Source organism: Hypomesus transpacificus, chromosome 6 (genome assembly GCF_021917145.1).
Source record: "Hypomesus transpacificus isolate Combined female chromosome 6, fHypTra1, whole genome shotgun sequence".
In the NCBI taxonomy this organism is placed as follows: Eukaryota; Metazoa; Chordata; class Actinopteri; order Osmeriformes; family Osmeridae; genus Hypomesus; species Hypomesus transpacificus.
Window position 1 is genome coordinate 13,293,160 of NC_061065.1, and position 16,675 is coordinate 13,309,834.

Sequence of the window (16,675 nt, forward strand, 5' to 3'; positions counted from 1 at the left end):
TTGAGACATTTCATATTAAATATGTACGTGACATGTATTTTGAAATGAGTATAAGGATGCTACTTCCCCGTTCGAGAAATTTCTACGGCGAGTGAGAGCGAAGCCATTTCCGGCGAGTTTTCTAGAAACTTGTGTCGTTATAAATCAGGCTGCTATCAGACAATTCAATCAGAAGACCCGGGGTTTAAAGTCAATCTCGCAAGTTTTATTTTATTGCGATTTTTGCTCTTGCAACTTTGTAAGTCAAGCTGATTTACCTTATTTGTTTTTCCAACAAGTATTAATAGTGGACGCTAGGCTAGCTATCTAGCTATCCAACGCATAACACGGCACGCTGTCAGTGTGCATGAGTGTGTGCTGCTGGCGTGGTGGTGGTTGTACCCGGGCTGGCTAACATCGCCACTGCTAGACAGTTGATCAATACAACGTTTGCTAGCTGTATTCATTCTCGAATCAGTTGGGTACACCATTTCTACTATTTTTTCTATCATATAATACTATCATGGCTAAGTGGGGAGAGGGGGATCCGCGTTGGATCGTGGAAGAGCGAGCCGATGCGACAAACGTCAACAACTGGCATTGGTGAGTACTGAGTTAGCATAGCTAACACCCAACCTTGATAGGTAACATTGGGGTCGATTCAGACTCAAAGCTAGATTTTATCATGCAAAGACATAGAAGCGTGGTTAGACCTAGACTGAGCCAGAAACGCTTTTTAAACTAGACTTGCCAGCTGGATGGAGAGAAATGGCACCGTAGCAAATCTACTCCTGCTACCATACCATAGCTGTATTAGTCTGAGATACAAGAGTGCAATCATTTGTTAGCTAGAGCTATATTAATAAAAATCTAGTCTACCGTCTGCATCTGGTCTGTGGTACTGTCTATTTACCAATATGTCTTATTATTGCCATAGCCTTACACTAAAAGAACTGCTGTGTTCTGAGTAGATTTCATTTTTAAAACCGAAATGACTAGCTACTGTAGCTTTTACCTCCAACAATAGGACCATTTGCACTGTATATTCTACATACTGTTTACAATACATTTGAATCTGGGGACGACAATACAGTATTGACTCGGGTGAAAACTAATAGAAGTAGTTGGTCCCTTAGCAGCTGCCCCATGCCATGGCCTGTCCCGAATCCCCTGGAATGTTGGTGCAGGACTGCTCCAAGGGGGGAAAGGGAAGCTATTTAAGGAACACCAAGGGTAGTACAGGATAAGCAGATGGGAAGCAGGATATTTTTACATCTGACTCCATAGGCCAACAAGCCTTTTTCTTGTGATATGACTGCAAACGAAAGTGTGAAATTATACTGTTTGTACTGTAGTTATATGATGTATTTGCTGATATTCAATATCATTTTAGGCCTTAGTCTATTTGGTCCTCAAGTCCAAACCCCATCCACTTTGAAGAGAACGCTGACAATTATGTTCATTGAATTGATTGTACTAATAATACACATTTCTAACCTTAAGTCTTGAATTAAGTCTTTGTTTTACCTGAAGACCAAATGTATCTACATTTATTTTAATTAGTCAGAACTGGACCTTTTAAATCCTATCGTGGGCACTGTGTGTCCCTCACAGGACGGAGCGTGATGCCACAGGGTGGTCGTCAGACAAGTTGAAGGAACTGCTTCAGGGAGTTCGCGTGGAGGGTGCCGAGGGCAGCGTCGAAGTCACCGACGTCCCAAAACTGGAGGGGGAGGCGTCCATCAACAATCGCAAAGGAAAGCTCATCTACTTCTATGAATGGGTCGTCAAAGCATCCTGGACAGGTAATCCCACCACCGACAACTGAACAATTTGCCTAAACATTTTTATTAAAACTGTCAGTCAGCGTATAGTTGAGCAGTTTCTCCATCTTTATCTGGCTAATTACAAGAAGGCATGAGTCATATCATTTAGTGTATGTTAATGTACTTCTCAGGTAATGATTTATGGCTCTTCTCAAACGTTAGTTTCCATGGCAATTCTCCAATACACAAAGCCCAAGGATGGTTGACTTTGTGGGTGGGTGTGTTGCCATTGTATTCGTTTTCAGAGTTAAAGCCTTGTGACTGTCCCTTCCCTCTTTAGGAACTACAAAAAATGGTATCAAGTACAAAGGGAACATCGATGTTTCAAACCTATCGGACGAAAATGATATGGACGACTTGGACGTAAGCAAGAGCTGAGATACAGTCAATATTCATGCACTTATTTGACTTTATTTTATATCTTATTTTATATTTTACATTGGATAGTATTGTTTAGAATTATTTCAAACTTTGTACATTTTTCATTTAAGATTCTTAAATGTTTATCGTATGCACCTTCCTGCCACAGTAAATTCCTTATTTGTGTAAATTTACTTGGCGAATAAAGCTGATTCTGATTAACCTGTGATAGCATTTTTACATTGTCGGTCATATTCAGTTTAGATTCTAATTTCATGACAATTTCTTGCTGTGATGTCATCACAGATCAGCGTCTCGTTGTGTAAGGATGAGCCCAACACACCCCTGCTCGACCTCATGAAGAAGGAAGGGATCAAGCTTGTCCGCGCTGCCTTGGGGAGCTACGTCGGCCACCTCAGGACAGGTCAGCTTTCACACCCCATTTGCCTAAATACATTTTTTGTTTGAGCTGTTATTTGAATGTACTCTCCTGTGAAATACCATTGTTGACCTTCAAGTTGCATGTAAAGGTGATTTCTGGTGATTCTTGCTTACAGAGTTCACCCAGGGCATGATATTGCCCACGGTGAATGGTGTCAGTGAGCCACAGCCATCGCAGTCCAAAACTCAGAGCCAGGTTAAAGTAAAGACTCAGGTGGGTGGTCCCATCTGTTCAGCACAGTGAGCCTTTATGTCCACAGTGACGAGCAAGTGGCCAACTGGCTAAACATTCGTCATACATAGAATAACATAATAACACTCTATTTCAGAGTTCACATTAGTTCAGTAACTACGGTTGTATTGTACAAAAAATCCAGGTTCTGTATACATGTAATGTCTTTTTCACTAGATAATGATCTTTTATGTTCATAGATTACCTCCTCAGTCAAAGTCCCAGCTCCTGCACCCAGCTCAGGCGTCAAGATCCCCACCTGCAAGTTCAGTCTAAAGGAGAGGTTCCTGACCTCTGCCGATGAGCTGTACAGAACCTTCATCAACCAGGAAGTAAGTACATTGAGCATAAAGATGGCAGTTTAAACATATTGCCAGCTTGATGATTTGCATTGGCTGACTTCATGGGAAGGCCACCCTTATGCTACTAAAGCTACCTAATTGTACTTAATTGCCACCTGCAGCTCTTACCAGCTGTAATCACACTTATACTTCTCTTAATCCTACTCTATAATAACAAAGTGAACAGAAAATAATAGTAGGGTGGATTGGAAGTTGTGTACTAGAGTATTATGACAGGTGTCACATTTTGCACAGCTGGTTTACTGATACGGTTAGCGATACTGTTGTTTTACAGCCTTGAATCTTGGAGTAATATTACACTGCAATAGAGTAACAATGCAACATTGAAAGTAGGGCTTTCAGACAAAACTCACCATTCAAGTATTTAAAGTGTCTTGGGAAAATTGTGGAGGAACTTTCTTCTTTTCATTGTACTCTTCCACAGAGACCCTCATGTGTTGCTACCCCGTGTAGCGTCATATTATATTTAAGGAAGGAAGAGAACCCACAGTGGGACAGATTTGTACTATGCACAATTACAGAAAGTACAGTAGAAGATTAAGGATCAAAAGTAGGCTACAAACTACTACTGTATTTCAGTGGTCAAACTGAAGGATGGGTTTGTGTTTACTGTCCACATGGCAAAGTAACCACATCTTGGTTGACAGTTACCAGGCAATGTAAACAACACATAATAATACAAGGGCAACAATAACACTAAAGCCCCTTGCTGACCATTCTTACATTTACATTTAGTCATTTAGCAGACGCTCTTATCCAGAGCGACTTACAGTAAGTACAGGGACATTCTCCCCGAGGCAAGTAGGGTGAAGTGCCTTGCCCAAGGACACAACGTCATGTGCACCGGCCGGGAATCGAACTGGTAACCTTCAGATTACTAGCCCGATGCTCTACCCGCTCAGCCACCTGGCTCCGACTCTTTCTTCCCATTCAGATGGTCCAGGTGTTCACTCACTCAGCAGCCGTTGTCGAGGGATATAAAGGAGGGAAGTTTCAGCTGTTGGATGGCAATGTCAATGGAGAGTTCCAGGATCTGGTAAGACTATACTTTTTAACCTGTTTAGAGTAACATGACACCATGAATAAAGTCAAACGTGTCTTTGAAGACACCTTGTGGCTAGTACATGTATAACAGCACTAATATTCGGTTTGGGGGTATTTAATTGAAATGTCCCTCTCTTTTTATGACTTATTATAGGTCCCAGATGAAAAGATTGTCATGAGATGGAGGTTCAAGACCTGGCCAAGTGGTATGTTGTTCCTGTTCCACCTGTCAGCTGTAGAGTTGTTTTTTTTATGAACATGTGTGTAACCCACCCCACATCCTTCCCCAGAACATTACGCTACAATCAGCCTGAACATGAAGGACCTGGGAGATGAAACTGAGCTCAAGCTGGAATGTAAGGGCGTCCCGTTGGCAGAAGAGGATCGTACGAAAGAGGGATGGAAGAGATACTACTTTCAAGCTATCAAACAGACTTTCGGATATGGCATCAGTCTCTAATGACGATTCATTCTTTTGAATTATGTATTAAAGAATAAGAGCCGGGTTATTTAATGTAAATGCTCTCCCCTTTCGACGCGTTCTCATGCAGCACCAGTCCTACAGTGAGCAGAAACAGACCGTGCTTTGTCCTGTTGGAAGACTGCTGGTTTAAGGTTCTTAGGGCCACAGTTTACTGTCTGCTTCATGAGCGCTTTCGGGAAAGGCAATGTAGAGCACATGTCACTAGATCTATGTAACTTATATTCACCTGCCTAAAGGATTTGGACTTTGTTCTCATTTCTGCACATTTGGCGTGTCAGATACAAAATAAAATAAATGCAACTGAATTTTTACCGAACCAGTGTGTGTGTTGTATTGTTATTCGAGAGGGGCAGTCCTAAATATATTGTTACTTAATGTATATGTAAGATTCAGTACATTCAGAATTGTAACCCCCTGCAATATTTGACGTTTTTAGTCTGGACAAAATGTTTTCCAAAATTCAGAGAAGAAATTAATATTTAACAAAGTCAGCACTGATAAAAAATCCATGCTAGGCAGTTGTACATCAATAATTTACTTTTAGGGATGCATAATACATGTTATTTTGGCCTGACACATATTGAAAAAATGCATGCAACTACCATTATAATTATTCTTTATCAAAAAAACGAAATCACATTGCCACAATATTTTCCTGTTAAACGACAATATTTCATAACATGCTAGTTTATTTTTTGTAATGACATGCTGTAGTGTAGGCCTACACAATATTTTCTATTACACCGCATTGGAAATCGGATCACCTGGAATCTGACGCCCACAGAGTAGCAAGCTATTACGACTGTGATCGCAGGGATTTTTCGTTGTCGTGGACAAACCTGTCAACTCATAATTTCGTTGTGTGTGCGCAGTTGATTGGTTGACATGTTCATCGGCTCCAACTATTGGCTAACGACACGTACCGCTTCCAACGATTGGTCTATCCAAGTGATTAGCGATGGGTGAGAGGTTACAAGATAGCTTAGCCGAGCAGCTGTGTTTTCTGATGAAACTCTCGCTATAGATATTACTGTCATTATAGTCGATTCCGCCGCACCAAACGTACATATATTTGGCGTCATAACCTGCAAGATATTAGTAACAAATCGTTTGCAAAGGCCGTTGATGGCTAGCAACACCGGACACCTTTTTGTTTAGCTAGCCAGGTAGCTAGCTAGTTAGCATGCTAAATATCCCTATACTGTACTGTAGCTTAAATTGTCAGCTGATGTATGCTAGCTCGATGAGCCATTCAGTTATTGGAATCTGATCCTGAAGCTACATTTTGTGTATGAGTGTCCGTAAATATTCATTTTCATGGACCTTGGTTAGGTAGCCAGCCGGTGAATGCGTGTCACTCTTTTTAACTCAAACTGGGACTACACACTGGAACTGAATGTTTTGTGATAGAAATACCATCAGTTAACTAACCGCTGGTAGTCACCTGGCTGAAATGGATTTTAAAGGTTCGAATACGACAAGACTGCTTTGGCTTCTGATTATTTTCTCCATAGTCGTTTCAAAAGTAGTGACAGCTGGTAAGTGTAAACATGTTCACATCCGTATTACCAGTTGACAAATGATCGGGTGCAATGTGTTACAGCGAGTAAGTAGGTTGTTGTTGCCTTGGCTAACCTAACATGCCCCAATGTATCTTGGTATTGAAATTGCATGTTAGTATGGTCATGTACAGTGCAGAAGGGCGATGAGATGACTGTCTACTGCTGTTGACTTTGCAGATGAAGAGGCCGAAGGCAATGACACTCCAGAGCTAAAGGTAGTCAAATATTTACAAGACTTAGTTCACTCATTTTAGTTCCTATAGATGGAAGTTTTTGGAGTTGATGAACCACAATATACGTACAATGATTGTCTCTAGAAAATACAGGGCAATTTATTCTCCTCTGCTGTATTAAATGTGCAAATGGCCTTGATCTCAATGATCAGGTCATAGCATTTTCTTTCAGACAATAGGGCAAAATATTTGTACAACAATCAGCCGATAAGGAGGATTATATCCCTACATCTTCTAGTTCTAGACATTCAGACAACTAACTCTCGCACTTTCTCCTCCCATCTAAAGTCCTACCATGACCCAAGCTCTGATGAAGATGACGTTCCCGTGGGGTCAAGAATTGTAGCAGGCATGGTGACGTCCCCCAGCAAGGCCTCTCAGCCCGAAGTAGAGACGAAGCCTGACAGTGGGGCTGAAGACGGCCTTCTAGAAGGGGAGGAGAAGGAAGACCTGCCCACCCAGCCTCCTCCTATCGAACAGAAGCCTAAAGAAAGTAAGAACTCGATGTTGACATCAGTGGAAGATTTAGACTGGAAACTGGTGTTTCACCGGTGCAGAGCAAGGAAATGGTTTGTTGCTCTACATTACGATCTTGGTTGTTTTACACGTGTAACTAGTTTGAAGTTGTCACAGCCGGCTGATTCAGCTGAAATTAAAACTGTCGTTTCAAATATCCCGTTGAAAGTCCCATGACTGTTATGAAAGTGTACTGCAAGGCAGACACTCATTTTGGAAGGTTTGCAGTTTCATAGTGAGATTAAATGGTTCCCCCTCATGGGGATTTGAAGTCTTCTGGCACCTGTGGCCTCAGAGTTGCATCAGCATATTTGCGAGTGCAAACCATTTTCTTTTGCTGTGCAGCGTTTTTCATACTCGTGAATAGACACCAGAATGCTCTCTAGCTTTCACATGATTAAATATCGTTTGATTAAGCATTTATTTTCATACATTTTTAAGTATTCAGAAATTTAGCTCTTCTCAATATTCATCAAAATACAAAGAATCAATATTCTTGTCTTGAGTTTAAAATGAAACACCTGTCCATGTGTTTCCCCTTCAGTTCCAGTTGTGGTTGGGGGCACAGCCAATGGAGAGCCCTGCCTCTTCCCCTTCCTCTTCCAGGGTAACGACTACATGGACTGTACCACAGAGGGCCGGGAGGACGGTCGACTGTGGTGCGCCACCACTTACGATTATGACAGGGACAAGAGATGGGGCTTCTGTGAAAGTAAGTCGCAGCGTTAAATAGCTTTAAAGACACTCGCCTGGACGGTGTGACTCAAACTTCCAAAAGTCCAATTGAGAAAAAAAAAAGTCAAATGAAGTAGTGAATGCTTAAGCTGAGCAGTTGTAAGCACAGGAAAGTTTCAAGCTTCCCTGTACATCTGGTGAAGGATAGCATTCCTCCATGCTTGTAGTTCAATCCTCTGTTTCCTCTCCCCCAGCTGAGGAGCAGGCAGAGCTGAGGCGCCAGGCGGAGGAAGCAGAAGAACAGTACCAGGCAGCCCTGCGCATGATCAACTCCACCACCAGGAAGAGCCAGAAGAAAGAGTGAGACATGACCCTCTCCAGCCTCCTAAAAACACGATTCAACACTCTTTGACCACAGTGCTCTTCGTGCAGGCACTGCAAGCGTACACGTGTATCACCAACGCGAGTTCCGACGCCATCTTTGCTTACCACAACCCCTTCCTTGCCCATGTCGGTTCCCCCCCCCCCCCCCCCCCCCCCCCCCCCCCCCCCTCTTAGATTGTACGAGAAGCTTCTGAAGGTGGCTGCGAAGGGCCACCACAAAGCCATGGAGAAGGTGGCCCACGCCATGCTGTTTGGAGACTACCTGCCCCAGGACATCCCCAAAGCCAAGGAGCTGTTTGAGAAGCTGGCGCTGGAGGGCTTCCCAAAGTCTCAGACGGTACGCCCGCCTCTCGTTACGCCCGCCTCTCGTTACGCCCGCCTATCGTTACGCCAGCCTGTCGAGGGCCATCGACAGTTCTCCCGGGAGATCCCATTCAAAGTGGTTTTGAAGTTCCGAAAAACAAGACGCCGATTTAGCTGAGGTCATTTGGCGCTTATCAACGTCGCGCCCGATGTCGGATTTTGATGTGAGGCTTGTTATCATCTCAAGTGACGCCGTGGTGACTGTGTCGCTTGAATATTCTCTCACAGGCACTTGGCTTCCTGTATGCTGCGGGGTTAGGAGTGAACTCGAGCCAAGCCAAGGTAAACACTGCATCGTGTCTGCGTCTGGAGTGGAACACTCGTCTACATCTATCTATTCATCGAAGATGACTTCACAGATGTATTTTGTCCTTTGTTTCAGGCGTTGGTTTACTATACTTTTGGGGCCTTGGGTGGCAACCTGGTAGCCCACATGATTCTGGTGAGTGATTGCTCCCTTCGCAAAGTCAACACACGGAGGTTTTTTTTTGTGTTAGATATGCAGTCCAGTCGACATCAGATCACTTGACGATTAATGTGTCGACTTCAAAGTCCTATTTACAAATACTGTGAGTCACAGGCGTAGATGTCCTTGTTTCGACAACGGTATTTCCCCTTTTTTTTAAGTTCTCTTTAGAACGCATTTATTTGCCTCTCCGAGGGAATTTCTCACCTGACTCATTTGTACTGGATCACTGATGGGGAAGATGAGGAGGATGTGTTCATATCCTAAAGGGCTGTGTTGATCTCCTCCCTGTCTGTCTGGCTGTAGGGGTACCGATACTGGGGAGGCGTGGGTGTGCCTCAGAGCTGCGAATCAGCGTTGACACATTACCGCCTGGTGGCCAATAACGGTAAGGAACCGCGACCCCCGTCTACCAATGAGCACTCCGTCCTAGTACGTCACGTATACACTTAAATATGTATATACACACGCCAAATCGCTAACTCTCACTACCCCCGTCCCTAACCCTCACCACCCCCACCCCTAACCCTCACCACCCCCCTCGTCCCCCTCTCAGTGGCCAGCGACGTGTCCCTGACGGGGGGCAGCGCGGTCCAGAGGGTGCGGCTGCTGGACGAGGTGGAGAACCCCGGCTCCACCAGCGGCATGCTGGAGGAGGACCTCATCCAGTACTACCAGTTCCTGGCAGAGAAGGGCGACGTCCAGGCCCAGGTATCCCCAATCCTTGGGCCTTTTATAGCCTCTCTCGGGTCGAAGTCGGGGTTATCTCCTTGCGGGGGTATCTGTTTCCATGACACTGCAGGCAGGATTTGGCTTCCGTGTTTTGGGATTGACCGATGGGGACTCATCCAATGGAAGAGCTCCTGCACGCTGTCTCAATATGGCAATTAATAGGAATATTATAGGAATATATATAAGAAATATTCCTATTTCAACATTGGATGCCGTGATCTCTGTCAGATATAGTTGTGACCGATGCCAATGAGCCCCCAAAGTCCCTAGGGGCGAAAGAGCAGGCTGAAGCAGGGATTCGGTCTTGTGTGATTCGGTCTCATGTGTGGTCTCTGCTGTCCTGACAGGTGGGACTGGGCCAGCTCCACCTGCATGGGGGCCGCGGGGTGGAGCAGAATCACCAGGTGAGACCCACACCTGACTCACACCTTCAGAACTAGCCCCAGACACGTTCTCCTGGGTGTATGGGGCTGGTCATGTTCCAGGTATGTACCTGCCTGTGACTGTTCAGCATCGGCGAGTCATCCCTTCATGTTTGTCGTTTGACAGCGGGCCTACGACTACTTCAACCAGGCGGCGAACGCGGGGAACACTCACGCCATGGCCTTCCTGGGGAAGGTGAGAGAGCTTCCCCGTCTGTTTCACCGTCTACTAGCTTTTACTGAACATTGTAACACCTGCTGTGGAAATACCCAAGACTTTCCCTGGTCTTTTGTCATTTTTTGTATTTTTTATTCCCTCTCCTAATCTTCTTTCTCTCCATCCACATCTTTTTTTTCCCCTTTTCTTTCATCTCCCTCTGTCACGCGCAGATGTACTCTGAGGGCAGCGAGTTTGTGCCCCAGAACAACGAAACGGCGCTGCAGTACTTCAAGAAGGCCTCAGATCTGGTGAGTACCGCCCTCGCCTCACAGTAACCGTCCTCTGACGAACTCGACATCTCCACGAGGTTCATCTGAGCTGGCTTCACCACGCTCGTGTTCATTAACGACGGTTCAAATGATTTTGTCGCTCGTAAAACCGTTTTGTGTTCACGTCCAGGGGTTCAATCGTAAATGTCGTCTCTTTCCTCTCTGTAGGGGAATCCTGTTGGGCAGAGTGGGCTGGGCATGGCGTACCTGTACGGTAGAGGTGTCCCTGTGGTGAGTGGCACCTCTCTCACCATCTCAACATGAACACAGGAATCTTCTGTTTAACGCTCCCTACACAATTGATTTGACTTAATATGTACCCGTTTGGGCGAAAAATCTGACATTTAGGTTTAGATTGCAAATAATGTTGCCCTTTCAAATTGAAGTGCAGAAGTGTTCTGCATGAAGAGCCAAGTCCATTTGACTGCCAGGGCTGTAGGAACAATTCAGTTGATAACATTTCTTAAAACAACATGTGGTTGACTTCATGTTAAGTCACTAGATAAGCTAGATGAACTAGAAACAATTCCAACTACATTTCAAAACCTTAAAAACCAAGATGTAAAGACACTCAGATGTAGGGTTTGTTTGGGTGAGGATTCCGAATGGGAGTTCAACACCACCGTTTGTCTTGTGTTCTCTGCTCTGTGGTGATGGTGAGGTGGGCTAACTGGTGTGTTTGTCCTTCAGAACTACGACCTAGCTCTGAAGTACTTCCAGAAGGCAGCGGAGCAGGGCTGGGTGGACGGCCAGCTTCAGCTTGGCACCATGTACTACAGTAAGCACTCTCCGTCTGGGGATGTATCTGCCTTTTGCCTGTTTTGGGGCCGGAGGCGGTCGAGTGAGACAGGAAAGCAGGGAGAGAGAGAGAGAAAGAGAGAGAGAGAGAGAGAGAGAGAGAGAGGGAAGGACATGCATGAAATGTTGGGGCACCCCTGTAGATTTAATTGAAGAAATGGAACCATTTATTTAATTGTGCCACTTGGACTCGTTTTCTTTTTCATTTATTTCCTGAATACGTTTCTATATCCCCCCCTCCCCCCTCTTCCTGTCTTGTTTTTATACAGTTTGATGTAACAGCTCAGTGTGCTGCTCCTAGTTTAACAGTGCAATGTTAGTCGCCCACCGTCATGCAACTTCTAACTCCCCCTCAAGTCTGGGCTGCCTGCTGCACAACCTCTTTACGTCCTTCCTTCCCCTCCCGCTACTGTGTTCTCCCTGGCAGACTTTTCCTCTCTAACTCCCCCCGACCTCCCGGTCAGGGGTCTCTGAGTCACGTGTCTCCCCCCCCCCCCTCTCCCTCTGCAGACGGCATCGGGGTGAAGCGCGACTACAAACAGGCCCTCAAGTTCTTCAACCTGGCGTCGCAGGCGGGCCACATCCTGGCCATCTACAACCTGGCCCAGATGCACGCCACGGGCACCGGAGTCCTGCGCTCCTGCCACACCGCCGTGGAGGTGAGCCAGAGAGCGCTCTCTTGAATGGGCCCGTCAGCAGGAAAAAGTCAGATGGGGGAGTCAGATGGCTGAGCGGTTAGGGAATCGGGCTAGTAATCAGAAGGTTGCTGGTTCGATTCCCGGCTGTGCCAAATGACGTTGTGTCCTTGGGCAAGGCACTTCACCCTACTTGCCTCGGGGGGAATGTCCCTGTACTTTACTGTAAGTCACTCTGCATAAGAGCGTCTGCTAAATGTAAATGTAAAAAGTTTTATGTTGCCAACATGGTGCATTTAGCGGAAACGCCTCAGCGACCTCTGTTCCAGGGTTCGTTTCAGTGGTCGCCAAGGGGAGGCAACGCTCCGTGGATGTTCAAATAACCCTGACGGCTGTCCCGTGTGTCCGCGCGTGCTCGTTTCAGTTCTTCAAGAGCGTGTGCGAGCGCGGCCGCTGGTCGGAGAGGCTCATGGCGGCCTACAGCAGCTTCAAAGACGGCGACATGGACGCGGCGCTCGTGCAGTACCTGCTGCTGGCCGAGCAAGGCTTCGAGGTCGCCCAGAGCAACGTGGCCTTCATCCTGGACCAGAGTAAGCACCGCACCCGTCACCTCGCCACTAGAGGGCAGTGGGGCTCTCCCGGTGGCTTGATTCCCCTCGTGCGTTTTAGACGGAAGGAAAGCAGGGGGTGGGTCCAGACTTCAGTGTTTTGATGTGGAAAAGGACCTGGTTAGAGAGGAGTCCAGGTTCCGGGTTCTTTCTTTCCGATTTGAGAAACGAGGAAACCAAACGAACAAAAGCCAAACTTTCCTCCACGTCATTGAAACTCGGCGCACCAAGCCGGTGGTCTTAACCTTCGTATGCTGTGTGTGTATGTGTGTGCGCGTGTGCCGTTTGAAGCAGAAGAGGCGCGCATCTTCAGCGAGAACGAGACCTACCCCCGAGCCCTCCTCCAATGGACCAGGGCTGCAGCGCAGGGTCAGTACCGTCTCCCTCGCCTGTTAGCTCTCGGGCCCCCCAGGCCGACGTCTTGCTATTCAAAACAAAAGTCATCCCGCTTTTCAAACCAAAAGTCCTCGTCTCACTAACAAACGTGTCGATTGCCGTTTGTCATTCCTCTCGGGCAGGCTACACCGTGGCTAGGATCAAGATGGGGGACTACCACTTCTATGGCTACGGGACGGATGTGGACTACGAGACGGCTGTGATCCACTACAGGCTGGCCTCGGAGCAGCAGCATGGCGCCCAGGCCCTGTTCAACCTGGGCTACATGCATGAGAAAGGCCTGGGGATCAAACAGGTGGAGCCCACTGGAGACACACACACGAGAGACATGCACATTTGGAAATAAATACATACATCCACACGTTAGACAAACAGGAACACAGACGCACGCGCGCACACACACACACTAACCCCACACAGGTATAATAAACCCGCACAGACCCCACTAACCTCTGCCGTCGTCCTCTGTAGGACATCCATCTAGCCAAGCGCTTCTACGACATGGCTGCCGAGGCCAGCCCCGATGCCCAGGTGCCCGTCTTCCTGGCCCTGTGCAAGCTGGCTCTGGTATACACCCTGCAGTACATACAGGACCTCAACGTGAGTGGGTCATCCATGGCTCCTGGGAGTTTGAGTTGATGTTCATTTGGTTTGGGTTATCATAAAAAAAGCTTAAAATCTTCAAAAAATAAAATAAAAAGGGGATTGAATTTGGGTTAGGAAATCACGCCCTACCTCACTGTACTCTCTGTCTCTCTCTCCCTTTCTCCCTCCCTCTCTCCACCAGGTAAACGAGCTCATCACCCAGGTGGATCTGGACCAGCTCCTCGGCCCAGAATGGGACCTCTACCTCATGACTGTCATCGCCCTGCTGCTGGGCACAGTCATCGCGTACCGCCAAAGGCAGCACCAGGCTGTGCTGCCCCCCAGGCCCCCCCCTACCCCAGCCCCGGCACCCCACGCCAGGCCAACCGAAGAGCAGGTGCAGCCTCAACCCGAAACCCCGGCTCAGCCCGAGCCCCAAGACCAGGAACAGGCCGCGGCAGACGCCGAGCCAGAACAGCAACAGTGAGAGCCGGATTGGAGAACAAGAGGGAGAGAGAGAGAGAGAGAGAGAGAGAGAGAGAGAGAGAGAGAGAGAGAGAGAGAGAAGGAGAGGAGGGTATTGGGTATTGAAAGACAATGATGTGCCCAAGACCATTATCTCCTAAACAGGGGGGGAAAAAAACAGGGAAGCTACCAGCTAAATAGCTACGAGGCTAGCTAGCTGGTATGTTGAGCATAACTGCCTACCCACTCTCTCCTGTCCTGCATGCAGAAAAGACAATTTACTCTACTCACCCCCCTCCCAATTTTCTGACCTATGTGTGAAGGAAAAGGATAAGGGGAGGTCTGTTGACAGTTATAGAGAATTGAAGTTCAATAGAGGACAATGCAGACTGGGGACTTCTTGGTTTGTGACTCAGGGTACCGTCAGAGGAATTTCTCGTCTCATCTAAGGAATTTGCCACGGGGTTGCCACATTGAAGATGATTTTGAAAATTCATTGTTTTACCTGCAAATGAAACAACAAACGCTATGGGATCTAGTAGTTGGTCTGTGTTCAGATCCATTTCTTTTGTTTTGTATTTTTTGCTATTTTGTTTGACTTTTTGATTTTGACTGGCACGTGTTTAGGCTGTCTTGTTAGCTATGCTTCCAATTTTTATTTACAGTAAAGAATAACTAAGACCAATAACATTTTGCATCAAGAAACTGAAACAACAGTCCAGATATGAAGACAGTTTGTTGGCGTTGACTAAAATGAGCATCTCTATGCTATATGGCAATGGAAAAGTTATGATATTTAATTAATTCTGGTCATAAACATAATTCCTAATCAAGCCAAGCTGATTATTTTGCTTGTTTTCATCTGATTGTTTGTTTCCAAACGAATTTTATATTAGCTGCTTTCTTAACGTTTTCCTTAAATGTTTTCCTGAAACACAAACATGAGTTGATGACTATGCTGTGTTTATAACCTGCTAACAGGTTGCTTATGAGTCTCCAAATATTAATAGTAATAATCTCAAACATTGTTGGTATAAGAATACTTTTTTGAACAGTGCAACTTGTTTGTAGAGAGCAAATCCAGGTCCCTTCAAGGACCCCATAGCCTGCTAATCTGACACACCTTAAACGGTGCATACCTGAGTTGTTAGCGACCACACCTGGAATTGGAAATTGATTTACTAACAGATCAGTGAGCTAAACATAGCTATTGGGATAAACTGTAGTCCTCTGATTGGAGTTGTTAGTAATTTGTTCATTCACAGCCCAAACAGTGCAAAATAAATGTTTGTTCAACAAATCTTTGAGTCTCAACACTGTGTACCTCGGTTTGGTATCCCAGTGGAGCTTCATGTCCTGTCAAAGTAAATAAATGAAATAGGAGGTCCAAGAGTTGACGACAGCAGGAAGGGTTGAGTCAGTTAGGATGTATGTACCACTAAGAGTTTGGCCCTGGATCAATCGAGATCTAGATCTTCGATGACAATTTTAATTATTGTCTCAGAAATAATTAGAGCATGGACGAAAATCCATGGTGTTGTGTCATATAAAGCACAAACGCAGACACACGCCTCGCCTAAATGAGAGGCCGTCACGGTTTTCAGTTTGACTTTGTGTTCCGTTTTGGTTACATTTTAATTGTGTCCAGAACTTGCGTTCAGTCACTGCTTGTCAGAAGTTGGATATCTTAAACATTAGTCAGTAGTTCAGATGTCTATGTATTTGGTGGAAGGTGGGAAATTAAATCGATTTGAAATTGAAACAGAAATGGACGTTCATCAAACATAATAAAAATGTTTGAATTTGAAAGATATTGATTATCCCATAGCTCTGACCATCTTTCCTTTAGAGATGCTTTGGAGGGCATTCTTGACTTTCATGTTGTACAGAGGAAGATGCAATTGTTTATAGCAATATACCCATGGGAAGTCAACATGTAAAGAAACATACAATCTTTTCAATACTATGTGTAGCTGTTTTTTTTGTTTTACGGTTCTAAGAAAACCTGCCCATTCAATATAAGAATGATGAGGATTTAACTCCATACTCTTTTTCTGTCTTTGATGAAACACTGGTCAAAGTTGTCTGAAATACTGCATTTTTACCATTGCGATGTCAATAGTTTATTAAATAAATTCATAAAGTGGTCTATGGACATTTATTTTATAAATTTACATCGTTGAACTGCATTTACTAGTATTTCAGGGTTTTTCCTGTTGCCAACAAGCCATACAACTATAAAATGCTACAGAACAACTCCCAGTAACTGAATGCCTTTACGTTAAACAGCGATGGCTGGTAATTCTTCCAGCAAATGACCCTGTGCCATGTGTGATGCATGAGTCTCCTGATGCAACTCCGCAACCGAGCCTTTCTGCTTCATGTAATGGGGTCTGAACTTTGTCACTCAGCTGTTTTGGGTGGGGGAGATAAGGCTAGCAGCATATAGTGCCTGTGCCCTCAGGCCACTCATCACATTGTGCTGTCCCTGCGAGCGACTGACCGACTGGCTGGCTTGTGCCACTATGGGATGGCTTTTGATTGCTGTGGCAACGTACGCTTTAGCGTCCTGCTCTGTTAAAGGTATGTGCTAGAACAAGCAGAAGGGCAAACGGTCT

General features: G+C 45.6%; 2 protein-coding genes across 3 annotated transcripts; both read left to right on the forward strand.

The window, feature by feature from the left end:
- The first annotated feature begins 94 nt into the window (after positions 1-94).
- On the forward strand, positions 95-5,044 carry ahsa1a (AHA1, activator of heat shock protein ATPase homolog 1a). Its single transcript, XM_047021865.1, has 9 exons — positions 95-582; positions 1,594-1,784; positions 2,086-2,168; positions 2,472-2,589; positions 2,723-2,820; positions 3,039-3,170; positions 4,135-4,236; positions 4,399-4,450; positions 4,535-5,044. Exons 1-9 carry the CDS (start codon positions 503-505, stop codon positions 4,702-4,704), a joined length of 1,026 nt encoding a protein of 341 aa, XP_046877821.1. The 5' UTR covers positions 95-502; the 3' UTR covers positions 4,705-5,044.
- Positions 5,045-5,646: 602 nt separating this feature from the next.
- sel1l (SEL1L adaptor subunit of ERAD E3 ubiquitin ligase) lies at positions 5,647-16,206 on the forward strand. Of its 2 annotated transcripts, none has more exons than XM_047021835.1 (21): positions 5,647-6,266; positions 6,468-6,505; positions 6,812-7,016; positions 7,584-7,751; positions 7,969-8,074; positions 8,273-8,435; positions 8,690-8,743; positions 8,844-8,903; positions 9,234-9,315; positions 9,484-9,638; positions 10,007-10,063; positions 10,209-10,277; positions 10,472-10,549; positions 10,739-10,801; positions 11,261-11,348; positions 11,879-12,027; positions 12,428-12,593; positions 12,903-12,980; positions 13,130-13,302; positions 13,479-13,607; positions 13,795-16,206. In XM_047021835.1, the coding sequence occupies exons 1-21, from the start codon at positions 6,182-6,184 to the stop codon at positions 14,077-14,079; spliced, it is 2,451 nt and encodes an 816-aa protein (XP_046877791.1). In that variant the 5' UTR covers positions 5,647-6,181; the 3' UTR covers positions 14,080-16,206. The 2 variants fall into 2 exon arrangements, with proteins under 2 accessions (XP_046877791.1, XP_046877792.1); XM_047021836.1 differs by having other exon boundaries at positions 12,906-12,980.
- Positions 16,207-16,675: the final 469 nt, after the last annotated feature.